General features: G+C 40.0%; 3 protein-coding genes across 3 annotated transcripts; all 3 read right to left on the bottom strand.

Moving 5' to 3' along the window:
* Positions 1 to 81: 81 nt before the first annotated feature.
* On the bottom strand, positions 82 to 7749 carry pdia2 (protein disulfide isomerase family A, member 2). Its single transcript, XM_020639727.3, has 11 exons — positions 7412 to 7749; positions 6575 to 6781; positions 4941 to 5074; positions 4721 to 4858; positions 4002 to 4118; positions 3784 to 3909; positions 3460 to 3654; positions 2215 to 2335; positions 1616 to 1797; positions 1326 to 1511; positions 82 to 1239 (listed from the first exon to the last, which is right to left on the bottom strand). The coding sequence occupies exons 1-11, from the start codon at positions 7698 to 7700 to the stop codon at positions 1183 to 1185; spliced, it is 1752 nt and encodes a 583-aa protein (XP_020495383.2). The 5' UTR covers positions 7701 to 7749; the 3' UTR covers positions 82 to 1182.
* A 1218-nt stretch (positions 7750 to 8967) lies between these two features.
* On the bottom strand, positions 8968 to 10111 carry LOC109988239 (protein PERCC1). Its single transcript, XM_020639663.3, has 2 exons — positions 9998 to 10111; positions 8968 to 9892 (listed from the first exon to the last, which is right to left on the bottom strand). The coding sequence occupies exon 2, from the start codon at positions 9872 to 9874 to the stop codon at positions 9041 to 9043; it is 834 nt and encodes a 277-aa protein (XP_020495319.2). The 5' UTR covers positions 9875 to 9892; positions 9998 to 10111; the 3' UTR covers positions 8968 to 9040.
* A 1690-nt stretch (positions 10112 to 11801) lies between these two features.
* LOC109988243 (toll-like receptor 2) lies at positions 11802 to 15654 on the bottom strand. Its single transcript, XM_020639666.3, has 2 exons — positions 15338 to 15654; positions 11802 to 15155 (listed from the first exon to the last, which is right to left on the bottom strand). Exon 2 carries the CDS (start codon positions 15144 to 15146, stop codon positions 12780 to 12782), a length of 2367 nt encoding a protein of 788 aa, XP_020495322.2. The 5' UTR covers positions 15147 to 15155; positions 15338 to 15654; the 3' UTR covers positions 11802 to 12779.
* Between the last annotated feature and the right edge of the window lie 94 nt (positions 15655 to 15748).

Below are 15748 nucleotides of genomic sequence, written 5' to 3' on the forward strand. Positions count from 1 at the left end.
AAATGTTTTGGTTGTCTGCTCAGCTGGTGGGATATTCAAAGCCTTGAGGAAAACACATATACACATTGAGTGAGGGACAGCTGTTTTTATACATCTTTATTTTGCACATTTATTACCACAGTGAAATCAGCATAAGTCTGGCAAATAAAAAACGATTATGTTCTTTCTCTTCTCAAACAATTTGACATTATCTTGAATACTCAAATTGAACCTTTTCTCTCCTTCATCCTCTCTCAAATACTACATGACGCTTTTTCTGGCAACAAACTGAGCTAATTTATTCTCAGTCATCATTTGGACCAGCATGTGTTTGTCTGTCTTGCAGATTTCATTCAGGAATATGAAACACGCACTTTGTTTCTGTCCTACATCTTGCTCTTTTCCCTTCACTGTATCAACTTTGTTGTTCTTTCTATCCACACTTCTTTCTTCACAGTTCAATACAATCTCTTCCTACTCTGTAATTTGTTCCTTTTTTTTTCAAATTGCTAAAGTAATGATTATGTTGACTTTTATGGTGCCAATATATCTCATTACACAATACTGATTTATTTAAACTTATGTGACAGGTCCATCGAGAACGTTGATGTTTATTGCGTTGTTATTAGGGACCCACAAACTTGTATTAGTCATTTAGAAATTCTTTATTTACGCCACACGGTGGTGTCAGTGAGTGAGAAACAGTGACATGCAGGAGTTTAGAGAAAATAAATGTTGTTGTGATGCTCGGGAGTGAGCGAGAACTCTGTTGTGTTTATTCAGCAGCTGAAAAAAGGCGTAGGCAGAGTGAATGAAGGTACTGGGTTCTTTGTTAAATGCATAAATAGACAAGACAAGTGAAACAGCCTTTCAGAGACTGCTCGCGTTTTCCGGCTGCAACACATAATTAATTTCTGTTTAAAAAAAGTCTTAGGAGGCAAATGTAACTTATTTATAGTAATTTACATTTATAGTAGGCTATAGAAAGCTCTATTGAGTTTATGTCAGAATTTTTAAAAGGGAGTATGTGTTATATAGAGTTGTGTTGTTTAAATATATAAGAATGAGGACACCCATTACTGTAAGCCTGTTTAATGAGTCATGTGTGGAACTCGCATGTATGTTTGTAAACCAACTTCATTTTAATATGAAAAAATTGAAAGATGCTAGGTTGATCCCGATTGGCTGGAAACCAAAGGGACATCACAGTTCATCTTTAGATGTCTTCTCGGTTGATCCATCTTCAGACTCATCAGCCTCCTACAGAGAGAAACATTTGATAGAAGGATGGTGAGTCAAGTAGATTCATTTTGATGAGAATAATACATAGTGGTAAAAATACAAACCTTGCTGTCATCATCAGTGTCTTCATCCTTCTTCTCTTCCTCCTCAGCACCACCATCATCATCATCGTCATCATCATTCAAGTCATCGTCATCCTCTTCATCACTCTCCTCTTTAGGCAACACTCCTCCGTTATCCAGGAATTTAGACATGGTCTCAAGATCTCTCTTTCCAGTGTAGTTTATCACCTGCAGGACAACAAAACAGGAGAATAAGAATGAAAATTACAGGACAGGATGAAATAAATCCCCGAATAAATCATCTCTGGAATTATGAGTGTATGTGTGAGTACCTCTTTTTTTTCACCAGCTGGGAAATATTGGAGCGTTGGGAAACTTTCAACAGAAACAGACTCCACCTCGTTCACTGTGGAGTCCATCTTTGCTATGATGATGTCGTCATTGTCTGCGTATTTTTCACCCAGCTGATCCCAGATGGGAGCCAGTTGTTTACAGTGTCCACACCATGGAGCATCTGCAGGCACACGCACGCACACAAAAACAATGTTAGAGGGTCAAACAGCTATATATCTGCAAATACGTAATTCACTGAAAAGGTAATTATTAGTTTGGCTAGCTGGGTCTTTTTTCTGGTTTTATACCATGAGACTTCTTTTCGCAACTAGTGGAGTTGCTCCATACTGGCATTCACAAAGAATGCAAATTTAAGGCTCTTACACTACACCCTTTTCTTATACACAATCTAAAGTGTGACCTGGGAAGCTCGGGGGTTGTACCCATTCAATTTAAATCTAATTTTAATGAAAAAATATTGATATAAAGAAATTGTTGTTGTGTTGGTGTTGTACAATATTTAGAAAGGGAAACCAGACATTTGAAATGAATGTTCCAATTTGACCTTTTTGTTGACAGTGCAGATAAACAGACTTACAGAACTCCACAAATACATTTTTGGTCGGGTCCAGAGCGACAGACTCAAAGTTTTTCCCCACCAGAACCTTGACCGGTAGTTTGTCCCAGTCTTCTGGGATGTCCTCAGAACGAAAGTAGGGCTGCAACACAACACAAGATTTTGGGTTTATTGTTGCTGTTTGACTAAATATGAAACATGTGCATTAATGTTGTTATATCTGTGGTTGTTATTAGTTGTATTGAGGTTTATTTTTTGCCTCAGACTGGCTTTGTTGGATTCATCAGTATATGTGCTCTCTGTTTGAGTGCCAATCACAGGAGGTGATCTCCTGCTTCAGCAGGTCATAGGCTACAACGGAAGTCATTCCTTATTTAATGAGCATGTTGAAGGTATTGCAACGAGTTAATTTATTAATTTATTGGCTTATTTTGACAGGGACAGTGTACAGCCACTTAGCTTTACCAGAGTTAGCTATAGCTAATTTACATCTGTAGTCCCTGGGCAGGAGACAGAGAAACATAATATACACTAAATCACATAACGACTATTTTTTTTTTTTGATCTTGATACCATTTATTTTTTAAAAAAGCTGCTAAGCAGAGAGTGCACCAGAGTAGTTGGGGGTTCGGTGCCTTGCTCAAGGGCACCTATCCAGCTACCAGACCAACTTCCAGATTTGATCCGCACCGGGACTTGAATCAGCGAACCTCCGGTTCCCAAACCAAGTCCCTACGGACTGAGCTACTGCCCCCCCTAGACTATACAACAGCATTAACTTCATCCATGTTGAAATTTACATATGATATTAAAACATTAATAATATGTTAATAGACTAGAAGAAGTACTCTTTAAAAACTACACAGTCACATATCTCCCCTTTCCTATGCTTCATTTTAGAATTTAGGAGATATAGGGGTGAATCGCCAGTTTATTTAACCTTGTTTTCTCCTGTTTTTGAAAGTTAAGGAGGTAAGTTGATTGTATTTGGGTTTATTTGATTTCTCAGGTTAGGCCATTTCGGTAAACTCTCCATTAGACTTGTTTTGTCTGTAATGTTGGCCCTGATTCACCTTGAAGTTAATTCCTGAGGGAATGATATGTAAATGTAACCTGATATACAATTTTTTTAAATTTAAATAATCTTTTATTTATAAGATCAAATTTGAGTTTCTGTGGCTGCTTGGGACTTGGGAAAATGTGTTTTTTTTCATGTTGTGTCTGAGTCACCTTTAGACAGGGCTAAACAATGTGTGTCTGTGTTACCTTAGCAGTGCCATCCAGAACAGCCTGACACAACTCTCCCAGTGACTCTGCTGTCAGATCCCCAGAAGCAATGGCAAACTTCTTTCCTGTCTCCATGTTGACAATGCGTGAAGTTGGGGCGTCTTTCTCTGACACGCCGAAATATTTCAGCACATGAGAAAGAGCTTCAGTCACATCTATTGAAATGAATAGCATCTATGAAAAACAGAAGGGACAAAAAAAACAAGACAAAAGCAACAATGGTTAATGAAGTTTTATGTGATTCTGTTGATACATTATTTCTAAAGACACTCTCAAACAGATTGCTATGGATCATTCTATTACCTTGCCCTTGAACTTTTTGGCCACAGCCTTGGATTCTTCTATCAGAGACGTCTGACTGTCCACAGATGAGTTGATGAACAACAGACTGTGCAGGCGGATGTTGGAGGAGAAGATCTTATCTGCAATCTGAAATAAAAAGAGATTATCATTTGAATAGAATTTTGGATTTATGTTAGTTTGTAAACATTTTTATTTGTCTACATATGTGTGCGTTTTACCTCTTGGCTGAATGGGATGATCAGCAGCAGACTTTTTTCATTGATGAAGTCGATCAGATTTTTTTTGTCCAGTGTCCCATCTTCAGACAACGCAAAGTCTGCTCTGCCTTCATCAAACTAACAAAACACACACACAAGAAACCTTAGGTATCATGGGGAAAAAAAATGTACACAGATGTAACTCAACACTTCACAAGTACTTTGAGAGATTTGGCAAATTATGACATAACACAAAATAACATATTGACCTGGTGATCCTGGTAACTGTCCTGACCTGTCCTATTATAATGATTAAAACAATTATTTCCTCATATTATATATAGATAATAAAAATGAACGTTGCTTAAGCCTTGTCCCTCTTCTAAACAAAAGCCCTCAATCTAAATCTTAAAGTTCAATATAATATTTTGAAGGAGCTAGATCAAATACATTTCTGCCCAATCTCAATCTCCACACTAACAGTACTTTCCCACTCTCAAACATAGGCTACTCAAATAAAGTCGAACATAAACCCCTAAATGTAAACAAAGCAGGCTAAGATGTGACAGAGAAATATGCAAATATGTCGATTTTTGAGGGCTCATAATTGTCTTTCTATATGCACCTCCTCTAAACACTAGATGGCAGCAACACTAACATCATGACTCCTTGTACAAGGGATTTTTCTTTCTGTGATAAAAATGACTGTGTATTTTACTTAGTATCAAAACTATTCATACCTTTTTGAAGAGCACCACTGTGTTGGCTTTCGCCTCATACTTCTGGAAAACCTCAGGACTGGCTGACAGAGCAAACTCAGTGTCAGTAACATCTAAAGCGAGTTCCTTGAACGTCTTGGCCGCCTCGCTCTCCAGATTCTGACACAAATATCAACATTTTAACATAAGAATACAATCTTAAGATTTATTTAGTGAGACAGATAAATTAAGATACACATACCTCAAAGAATCCCACAACAGTTATGTTATGGGAATCGATAAACTGAGCTGCAGAGTCGGTGGATTCAAGCACTGCAGCACCAGGGCCCATGCGACGCTTCATCCACTGGATTATTCCCTCTAATGACCTCTTACCTTAAAAAAAAAAAAAACACACAACACAAACAAATCAAGTTATGCAACAGTTCTTTCATGTGTGTTAATAGAATATGACTTGGGATTAAAACAGGTTAAGAAGTGAATTAAATTAAATTAAAATGCTGTTGTGTGACCGATTAGGCTGAGGTGTGTTTAAATCACACAACAAACTCTAAACATGTAAGTTACACGATTATACTTTATACACACTATGACTCAGACATGGCATTTAAAGTCATGATTTGAACTGTAAATGTACTTTACTGTAGGTACTTATGACAATTATTCATTAAAATTGCTTTGGTTTTGTTGTTTTTAAATGTGTTTGACAAATGAGTCAAACTTGACTGGACTACAAAACAGCATTAAAGGACCAGTTTAACATTTTGGGAAATAGTCAAACATGTGCTTTTATTCTTGTCGTTAGATGACAACATTGATGCGTTATGTGCGCAAAAAAAATGAAGCGTAGCAGCCAGTTAGCCAAGATTAGAATAAATGCCCTAAACAGAGAGAAACAACTAGCCTTGCATGCTCTTAGTTCAACAAATATTGCTCGCCTGTGGGCGTTGATGCCGGAGCCAGATTGTTATCTTAATTTAGCATCGAGACTGAACAAAGAGTCAACTGTCATGGCCTACTTGCTAGTTAAAAAACTGCCACCATTACATTTTAATAACTATAGTGATTGTTTTTAATTTCTAAAGTTAATGATAGTTCCTGCTGAGAGACTCCTTGTGTGTCTTTAAGCTAATATGAAGCATACAGGAAGCGTGGTTTTGTACAAGATCCAGTTCATAAATGAAAGGAAAATATTTGTGGGGAGTATTTACCCTTTCCTGCTTGGAGTTTATTGAGAAAATCACTTTCTTATGTTTGTATTTTACTATTGTAAAGTGATACCGTAATTATAAATCTACAGCCAGTACTTAGCTAGTCTATGGGTTGGGTAATGTTTTTATTTATTTATTAATTTGTCTGTTGTATTACACTTAACAACAAAGTACCTACAGTACATACAGTGAGTATTGATTGTACATACAGTGAGTATTGATTGAATGATTGGTCTTTACACTAAGCTCGGCAAATCTTAACATATCTGAAGAAAAGCATAAACGTCCACTTCACAAATAGTATCTATATACTTTGAATTCCTGAACAATTGGGATAAAGAAGCATATTTTTCAGTCAAACTGTTTTGACTTGATGCTAAAAGACAACGAATGACACAAGAAAATGAACAGATGAGATCATCATATAACTGAAGGATCTGAAAGCTGGTAGACAGGTTCAGTGAGGGAAAGTAAACCCAAACAAACAAACAAACAGACACACACACACACACACACACACATACACTCTAGCCACAGAGGTGACTGTTCAGGTAACACTCAGGCTTAGTGGTGACATTGGCACATATAGCTGTGAATTTGAAAAGCTGAACAGCAGCTTCAACCGTGTCTGAAAAGTGTATCTCTGTGTGTAGTATATGTTTACCGGTGTAGTCAAAAGGCTGCTTGCGATCTCCTTTGACGAACAGTTTCAACGTGGGGAAGCCTTTGATGTCAAACTCATCAGCCAGCTCCTTCTCCTCTGTGACATCCACTTTGGCCAAACGCACAGCAGGTTCCTCCGTCTTGAGCTTCCCGGCAGCCTCGGCGTAAACCGGCTCCAGCGTTTTACAGTGACCACACCAGGGAGCATCTGCACAAACACACAAACACACATAATATAGTTATCTTCTTTATGCAGCATTGGACTGAAACAACATGCAGCCTCTCCACAGTCCTCTGCTCTTAGCCAGTCACGGCCAGATAAACATGGAAATAAGCTGCTGATAGCAACAGTGGCAGTTGGGACAAGCTTTCCTTTATTCCCTTTGCTCGTTTCCTTGTTGGGACCTCTGCCCTCGCTGTGCTGAACTCATCTGTGGGAGAATTGACCCAAGAGAACATCTGGACAGGAGAGGCCATGTGTGCACATTTGTATGATAACGCCTCAGTACTTCTGAGGGGTAGAGCAGAAAGACATCAAAGAAAACTGCAACAGTTTTACATTCATTCTGCGAAACAACTCAATTTTAACTAAGTTAACGTTTCATGTGGCTTTGGTTCATCTCCCGTGGCTTTCTTCAGCTTCATTGTAGTTTTTGCAGCACAGGAATTAACTTTTTGATTTTCTTTTTCTATTTAATTTGTGCATTACTCCATTAATTATGTGTAAATAAGAAAATGAGGAGCACTCTATTTTAGCTAAATATATGTTGTTGTTTGGTGTAAAAACAATATTGCTGTTTAACAATAGTAACAATAACAATGGTACAGTGATACTTACAGAATTCGACAAGTAAAAACTGGGTTTCACTGAGAGCTCTGGCAAAGTTGTTGATGTGGAGAACCATGACATCTTTCTCCTCCTCTATCTCCTCCGTTTTCTCTTTCTTTGGTGCCTCCTCTTCTTCTTCCTCCTCCTCGTCCGTCTCTCCTGGAGGATCTGATGATGTCTTTTCTTCATCTATTTCGGTCTCTTGGTCAGTTTTGGCGTCATTGTCATCGGCCCTGGTGCAGGAGGCCCACAGCAGCAGGCCAAGCAGGGTTATGGACAGAAGAGTGCGTGTCCTCATGTTTGCTGCTCTGGCCTACCTCCGCTCAGGTAACAGCACCTACAGTACATGTGTCACTGAGAGATCGTACCTTTATTTGTGTAAGATGAAGAGTGTGTGTCGAAATGTAACTGGCCTTCCTGCTAAGCCAATCAGATGATGCACCTGCAGGGGACTTTTTCCAGTCTTAGCCAATCAAATGTTGCCCTGTAGATTCTGAAACAGGGAAACTGGCTGATTAACTGTTCACTTCTTTAGCCCTGTCCTTTCTGGAAACTGTTTCTTGATCATTTACTTAATTGTGGTCCAAACAAATTACCCAGATAGAAGCATGTGTACACTGTTTTTATGTTCTCTTTCAACAGTGTCGCTGCTCTCTTTAGGCCTTATTAGACCCCCGTTTACATAAAAACAGCAAGAGCACAGTTGTTGGATCTCCATATCCCTTTGCTTGTTAAATGATCATATTTGTTTTTTATGTTTACTCTGCAAACACTTTCAACCGACTCTCCTGTAAATGTCTCTCCACATTGTGGTTTATCTGAACTGCTGGGCTGCTTTAACGATAAAAAGTAATTGTTGGCACTGAAACCTACTGTTACTGTCACTGCTGTTTGTCTATATCTGAAGAAAGTAAATATCTCAAAAAACTTGATGCACAAAAACAAGGCATTCTGCATCACTGGCACTTGGGGTGTTGGAGGAAATATGTTTTTTGGAATTAAGGTGAAATGGATCTTTCAACCAAGATTCACATGAACGGAGGAACTTTCGCGTCGTGTCATTTTTGGCACCCCTTGTGGAAAAGTGGTAGCTCTCATCTTTCGATTTTTGTCCTGTAAATGCATAATGCTCAAAGGAGCCACAGGTTGGATTTCGAAACCTGGGCTGCCCCACTTAGAGGTCTTAAGCCTCTGTATGTGGGGTGCACACACTAACCAATAGGCCCCCTAAAGCCCCATGTTTGTTTGTTTGTTTTTAACAACAAATGTCACTCTGCTTTCTTATAACAGTCAGATGTATCATCACTGAGAACTTCTGCAGTGAAAAAAAATAAAAAAAATGAAAGGGCTGTTTGGGCAGTGCACAGTGAATAACTTAGTTTGACATCTACCCTGAGGCAGCATTAATACTTTAAAAAAAAACTATAAAGAAATAATCAATCCTGTCCCTAATGGTCTTCTTTGCTTTTTTAGGTCAGTAAATGACGTCAGTATTAATTCCCGCCTGTTTGATAACCACCCAAAAACTCCTTACAAGAGCTGTAAAGAACTCTGCACAAAACATATTGATTTTCTTTTCTTTTTATTAAACTTTTCACAAATATATATCAAGTTCAAAGGTCAAAGTATTTTGTATGTTTAGCGCTGCATGTGTGTGCTCTCCGTCAGTGTATGTGTGAGCTCCGGGTTTGGATCCCAGTTTGCCAGCAGGTCGCTGAAGTCTGGCTGAGCACTGTCCAGGGTGTGTGTGTTGTGGTGTGGCAGCAGGTTGTAGTGGATCTGTGTGATAGCGTCCGTGTGTGTGCTGTCCTGTAAAAGGTTCTCACTGTTTGCTTGTGCGACATCAGAGGTGTTAAAACCAACAAGCAGAGAGCAGCATGGGATCGGCTCAGTCCAGAAACTAAGCGGGAGATGTCGCTTTATCATGGGGCGCCCTCTCCCGCGGCCCTGACTCTGACCCCTTTGGTCAAACAGTTCAGCCAGGGGCCCCAAACCACTGTTGCTTTTTGGATGCCTGACCTCCTGATCATCCGCACAAGTAACAAAGCAGTTTTCCTGCTCCTCTGGACTTTCTGCTCTTGCGATTTTCAGGAGATCGTCGTAATACCGCAGGCGTCCGCTGCCTGTCACAGTGACCGAGTCGCTGTAGATGTTGCAGGCCTCTTGATCGCTGGAGCAGCGACCAAAATACCGCTGTACATCATGGCTTATGAGGTCTGCAAACCTCAGAAGCTGCTTGGTCACATCTAAGAAAACATCCTCTAAACCTTCCTCCTCTTCCTCTTGAGCTTCTGATTCTTCATCCTCCTCCTCGTCCTCATCTACTTCTTTTTCTTCTTCCTCGTCCTGCGCCTCTGGCTTGTCCTCTTGCATCTGTTCTTCTTCCTGGGATGGAGAGTGTTTGAAAAACAGAGGGAAGTAGGATGGAGTCTGGGCCCGGACGAGGAAGTTTGTCACCACGCCTGCAGCCATTTGTTGTTTGTTTTTTAACTGGAGAACAAGTCACAGAAGAGAAAAAGTTAAGAAATGAACTGGAAATCAGTTTCTTAGAAGGATACAAATGTAAAGCTTTATTCCTTCAGAAATGCACTCTACCTGCAAGGTCAGTTGAATTTTTGCTGTAGTCAGAAGCAAGATCTCTCAAGGGTCATTGAAGGATCCCCTTTTTCTGATTGTATGTGTGTGCATGTAATACAGGACTGTCAGGATCGTCTCTGTATATATACCTCCGCACATCACCGCAGACGTGTGTGCCTCCTGTCTGAGGAGGACGCTTCCAGAACAAATATTTGCATGCTGTATTGGTCAAACACACTTTGTTTACTTTATCACTGGGCAACCGGGGAGGGGGTCCAAAGCTAATGGATCGTCTGCTAGGGGATAGTGAAGAGTTGTTATACATACAAACACACACATATCATTGCTTTTTCCGTCCCTGTTATCAGGCTAGTTAAAGTATAAAAGAGCATGAAATCAAATCATACGCTGTTTTGACTTTTAGAGGGGGGACACTCTGAACTGACAACAGACTGAGAAACAACACAACCTCATGAGGCACGAATCAACTATAAAACAGACAGGACGTTCAGCTCTTTGCATGGCACTTTACGTGAAATTAAAGGACAAGGATGGATTGGCCTGTTTTTCAGGGATTGAAATAAAAAAAAGGTAACAAAACAGTAGTTATTCTCCCCATAAACATTAGTTGGCGATTTTACTCCAGCTCTTAATCGGCACCATCCCTTTGTAATGGTTTTGACCTTCTTAGTCACTTTTAACATTTCGACCCCGACTTATTTTTTTCTCATGGGGTGTTCTGCAACTCTCATTGCCTGTATCCTCCTGTTTTCCATCTATAATGTTCTGCTTGGCAAAATGATCCTGAATTGGGGTGCCAGTTTAGCCCACACCCCATGTACAAAGGCTGAGTCCTCATTGCCTAGGTTCCAGGTTCAGAACAGACAGGAACAGAAATCTTTTAATTGCAGTCAGAACTTGATAACTTCATACACATAAAAAAAACAAAAAAACAAAGGAGAGCGTACTTCCTCCCCCCAGCTCCTCCTGCACTGCTGCCCAGTCTCTCAACCAGTTATCCAAATATATCAGACCTTGTGCAAAAAAACATTGGAATAACATACAACAATAATCTGAAGTCTGATGGTCAGGTTAACTCAGTTGTCAAATACAACTTCTATATACTGTACTTCTATAAATATAACTTCTCCTAGATCAGAAACACATGAGAGTTCAGAAGTTCATCCTGTCAAGTATCAAGTCATCCATGCTCTGATGTCCTCAAGATTCAATTATTGTGAGGGCTACACCCTGTACTTTGGTATCACCCACACCTTCATACACAGCTGACGGAAAACTGGAGCCTTACCTCTATGTGGACGTTAAAAAGTGTATATTAATTCTGCACTAGCATCTTTGTGGGATTAAATTCCTCATGTGTACAGCTCCTGTTTGTTTCTAAAGCCCTGTATAATGACATGTAGTTTGTTTTTTTTACAGACCTTCTTTCTCCCACTGATCAAGGCTTTATTATCTATGCCCAGATGAAAGTGATAACAGATTCCACCGACATCTGCAACTCTGTAAATATGTGCATGTGCGTTAGTTTATACATGCACATCCAGTATGAATGTGTATTTCTGTGCTTGTGTGTGTGTGTGTGTGTGTGTGTGTGTGTTATCAGGACATTCTGACTCCCCTGGCCTGCCTGTCATCAGTATCCAGGCTTCCATGTTGATTTTGGGACTAAAGATCAATAGCAGCAATATGTCAGCTCTCAAGAGGCCGACAATGAATTACACACGCTTTTAGGCACACAAGCACATGGTCACACATGGTGCATTAACACAAAACAGACAAAATACACACACACACAGCTTGGTTATTTGTTTATAAAGTAAATATTTTTAATGTGAACAAAATCATTACAGAAAAAGAGGTTAAATCAATGTTTCATAAAGTAGCTTTTAAAGAGTTTTTTTTTGTAGGTAACAAATACATTAGAAAACCAAAGTACAGCTGTTTATATAAACTAAATGTATCATGTACACAGCGTTTCAAATTGTATTCATGATGATCAGTTTCTCTGGAATTCTTTTAGGATAATTTGTGTTTGTCAACCATTTTTTAACTTACATTTAACATACTCTCAACTATATCCAACATTTTACTTTCACCCTACACCTTTTTTTTTTTGTTCATAAAAAATTGAAAATAAAAAGTAGATCAAAAGTACACAGAAACTGGTCTCAGGGTAACCATGATGGAGCACTTGTGCATCCCTAAAAGCATCTCAGTTAAATGTATAGGTCAGGTGTTGTAATGTTGTGAAATGAAATAAAAAAAAATTGTTAACATAAACTTTGAGTAATGGATACCCAAGAGATCCAGTTCTGTTGCTATAATAAGCTGGCACATGTACAAGCTGCTGGACAATTAACCCCTTAATACAGTTGCAATGAAAGAGCAAAAGAGCTCTAGTTGTATTTTCTGACTGCATTTTTATTTATTTTGGGAGCATCTATATGAGGAAGTCAAATGCACTGGCTGATTCTAATTCTGATTAGCACTTCTCTAGTCTTCTGACTACTCAAAGCGCTTTTTTCACCGCATGTCAAACCTACCCATTCACACACTGATGGCAGAGGTTGCTACCATCAAAAGTAACTAATCCCATTAATACACATGAATACACCACCGAATAAGCAGCGGGAGCAATTTGGGCTTAATTGTCTTGCCAAAGGACACATCGGACATGTTTCTACAGGAGCTGGGCATCAAACCCCCAACCTTCCGCTTGAGAGACGACTGACTCTACCAACAGAGCCACAGTCGCCCTGTATTAGCCCACAGTGTCTCTTTAAAAGTTTGTATCATCTGTCTCAGGTCTCATAATAGCTGTTCTCAGGCTCTGCCAGAATCTAGGGATCTGGTTGTCATCATCAGGCCACTCCAGGTACGTCCTGGAGTTCATGACCCTCCGCAGCTTACAGAACTTTTTAGGGATGCTATCTTTGTCTATGGGCTCCAACAGAATCAGCACAACTGTGTCCTCGTTATGATCGAACAGTCTAAAATGAGTGTAATCTAGCTCGTACTTGCACCATTCACTCATTACAAAATGCTTAGAGATGACAAACAGTGTTCTGTGACTCCTCTCTATGGCATCCATGATGTTGTCCAGGATCCAGCCTCCGGGAATAAAGTCTCTCTTGTGAAGGCAGAGCCGGAGATGAGGCTCAGCCTGCTCAAGCTCTGGGATCAGGTGTGCATCAACCCACCCAGAGTCCATTTCACTGTAGGACACAAAAGCATCAAACTCTAGCTCTCCCTTCTTCAGCTTTGGCTTCCTCTTAGCTCTTAGCCAGGTCCAGGTCATCTTTAAATACCACAAAACGTTGAATTTGAAACACAAACCTGCAATGAGAAGAATCACTGCAACAATCGCTAAACAGAGTAAAGAAAAAGCTAAAGCTGTATGACACTCAAACACAGACAACCTCACATCTCCCACACTCTCTCCTCTCTCAGCGTCTGGGGAGTCGCAGATGTACGACTTGAACTCATCCCCGATTGTGACCCGATGGTTTGTCGGGTCACTTGTCATGAAAGCTACAAAGTCGCATGAACAGACATACGTGTCAGAACTGGCCTCCAGACTCTTGAGGTTATCATAACCATTTAAAATATCTCTGCTGAGCGTGTGTAAGTCGTTGTTTTGAATGGAGAGCACTGCGAGATGAGGATAGAAACCCCCATCTGGCAAACAGTGTAGCTTGTTTCCAGAGATGTATAAGTCTGTGAGAAAAGGCAGCTCGATGTTGAACACTGTCAAGGCATTGTGCGACAGATCGAGAATGCGTAAACTCACCGGCAAACAAGCGGTCACTTTAGTTAAACGTGATGATGAAAGGTTCAAAAACTGTAGACTGGGTGGCCAGTAACAGGACTCAGGAGTACTGTCAAACGTATTTCCACTCATGTCGATGTTTTCAAGCTTTTCCAGTTTGTTGAAGAGCCGGCTGTTTATTACCATCAGGTGGTTCCGGCTGACATTGAGGGTGTGCAGACTCTGTAGAGCACCTTTGCCGTCACACATCATTTTGCTAAGAGCCAGATCTGTTAAATAGTTTTCACTTAAGTCCAAATACTCCATTTGTGAGAAAAGGACAGAGGACTCACAAGGTATGGCAAACATCTTGCAGTTTACAATAGAAACCCGACGCACTACCTTCAGCAGAGGTTCCAGGAAATTTGGGGCTGGAAAAGTGTAAAACTGAGGGATGTCGATATTTTTGAAAACAGCCTCCTCCAAGTGTTGAATGTTAAGTCGAGTTGGGAAAAAGAATTCAAAACTCAAGAAGAGCGTTATATCTTCAAGTGTAAACATAGTTATATTTGAGTCTGACAATTGATTGATAAGTGCCAAACAGGCTGCAAATGTCATGATCATATTTTTAAAAGCGATTCTTCTGGTTCCACTTTCTGAGACCACATGAAATGGTAACATCTGAGCTATTGAAAAGAACCGTGTGTCGGTGAAAGTCAGGGTTGTGTTTGCGTGAACGACATCGGACAAAATCGTTTCTATCATTGATGATTCTGCCGGACGCGGAAAATACAGACTGAGTGTTACGAACTGAATTGGCCCGATTTGTCTCAAGCTACCTTCCCCATAATCCTCAAGGTTGGGTCCGTCAAAAACTACTTCTTCAAGATGACTGAGGCCGGAAAAGTCACTTTTTCTGAGATTTTGAAAGTTTGGTCCTCCAAAAAAAAGGCTCTTTAATCTCTTCAGTGGCTCGAAGAGATTGCCTTGACCTAACACTGTGTATGTGTTCCCTAAAAGATTCAAATGCTGCAGAGAATAAAGGTTCTTGAACCATCCAGCAGACAAATTCCCCAATCTGTTAAAGGACAAGTCCAGTTTCTCCAATGTAGCCAGCTTGACAAATGCTTGCTCGTGGATTGTGTTGATTTTGTTGTTACTCATGATCAAAGACCGTAAACTGGCATATCCATCAAAATCACTGTTACCTATTGTCTTTAACATGTTGAATGATAGATCGAGTTCCGTGATGAGCTTTGAAGGGGCTGCAGGGACGTCGCTGAGATTTTGTCTGGAGCAGTCACAGGATGTTGGTTCACAGCTGTGACACTGAGGTCTTGAAGATGAGAAGCTTTGATGCATAAGCAGGACAAACATGAGATAGGTCAGGAGTTTCATCTTGAGCCACTAGAAAAAAAAAAATATATATTTGTTTCATACCAAATTTAAGCCTATCCATTCAAATTCGTTATGTCTTTGTACAACCTGAAAGTTTATCTAATCAAAACAGAAAGCCTGCAATACTACCAGTAGCTTACTTTACACTGAAGTGTGTCAGGGGAATAGAGGTAATACAAAAATAAACATACCTTAATGAGTCCTTTATGTCTTGCAGGTTCAATGCTTGTCGATGTTCAACAGTCAAGGCATGACTGAATGAGGAATTAACTCGTTCATATGTTTCCTGGCAGCTTCTCTAACATGCTAATTATTTCCTTTTCAGATGATTGGTAACCATGGGGAAATAGTTAAAAACAAAAAGGAGAAGATGAGCTTTGGATCATGAGATGAGTCACTTGTTTGTTTGGTTCATCCGTTCAGCTGAGATGTGTGGAGCGCAGGCTGAGCCAAAATCAGGATGTGGATTTAAGTCAGCACCTCAAACAGAGCAGTGCATTCCCTCTGTCATTCCCTTTGATGGACAATAAAGGTTTGAATCAGTGGGTTACAGGTTTCTAACGGAGTGTTTTTGAGTTTTCTGCAACTAACATGGAAGAGGA

The sequence above is a fragment of the Labrus bergylta genome, chromosome 1 (genome assembly GCF_963930695.1).
Source record: "Labrus bergylta chromosome 1, fLabBer1.1, whole genome shotgun sequence".
NCBI classification, from domain to species: Eukaryota; Metazoa; Chordata; class Actinopteri; order Labriformes; family Labridae; genus Labrus; species Labrus bergylta.

What these genes read in the sequence shown, in the direction of transcription:
- pdia2 (XM_020639727.3), bottom strand. Translation starts at nt 7,700, where the DNA reads ATGAGGACACGCACTCTTCTGTCCATAACCCTGCTTGGCCTGCTGCTG. An exon ending in CAGTGGTGCTCTTCAAAAAG is followed by an intron (nt 4,119 to 4,720) that starts GTATGAATAGTT and finishes GTGTTTTGTTAG; the next exon opens with TTTGATGAAGGCAGAGCAGA. An exon ending in ACACTGATGATGACAGCAAG is followed by an intron (nt 1,240 to 1,325) that starts GTTTGTATTTTT and finishes TTCTCTCTGTAG; the next exon opens with GAGGCTGATGAGTCTGAAGA.
- LOC109988239 (XM_020639663.3), bottom strand. Translation starts at nt 9,874, where the DNA reads ATGGCTGCAGGCGTGGTGACAAACTTCCTCGTCCGGGCCCAGACTCCA.
- LOC109988243 (XM_020639666.3), bottom strand. Translation starts at nt 15,146, where the DNA reads ATGAAACTCCTGACCTATCTCATGTTTGTCCTGCTTATGCATCAAAGC.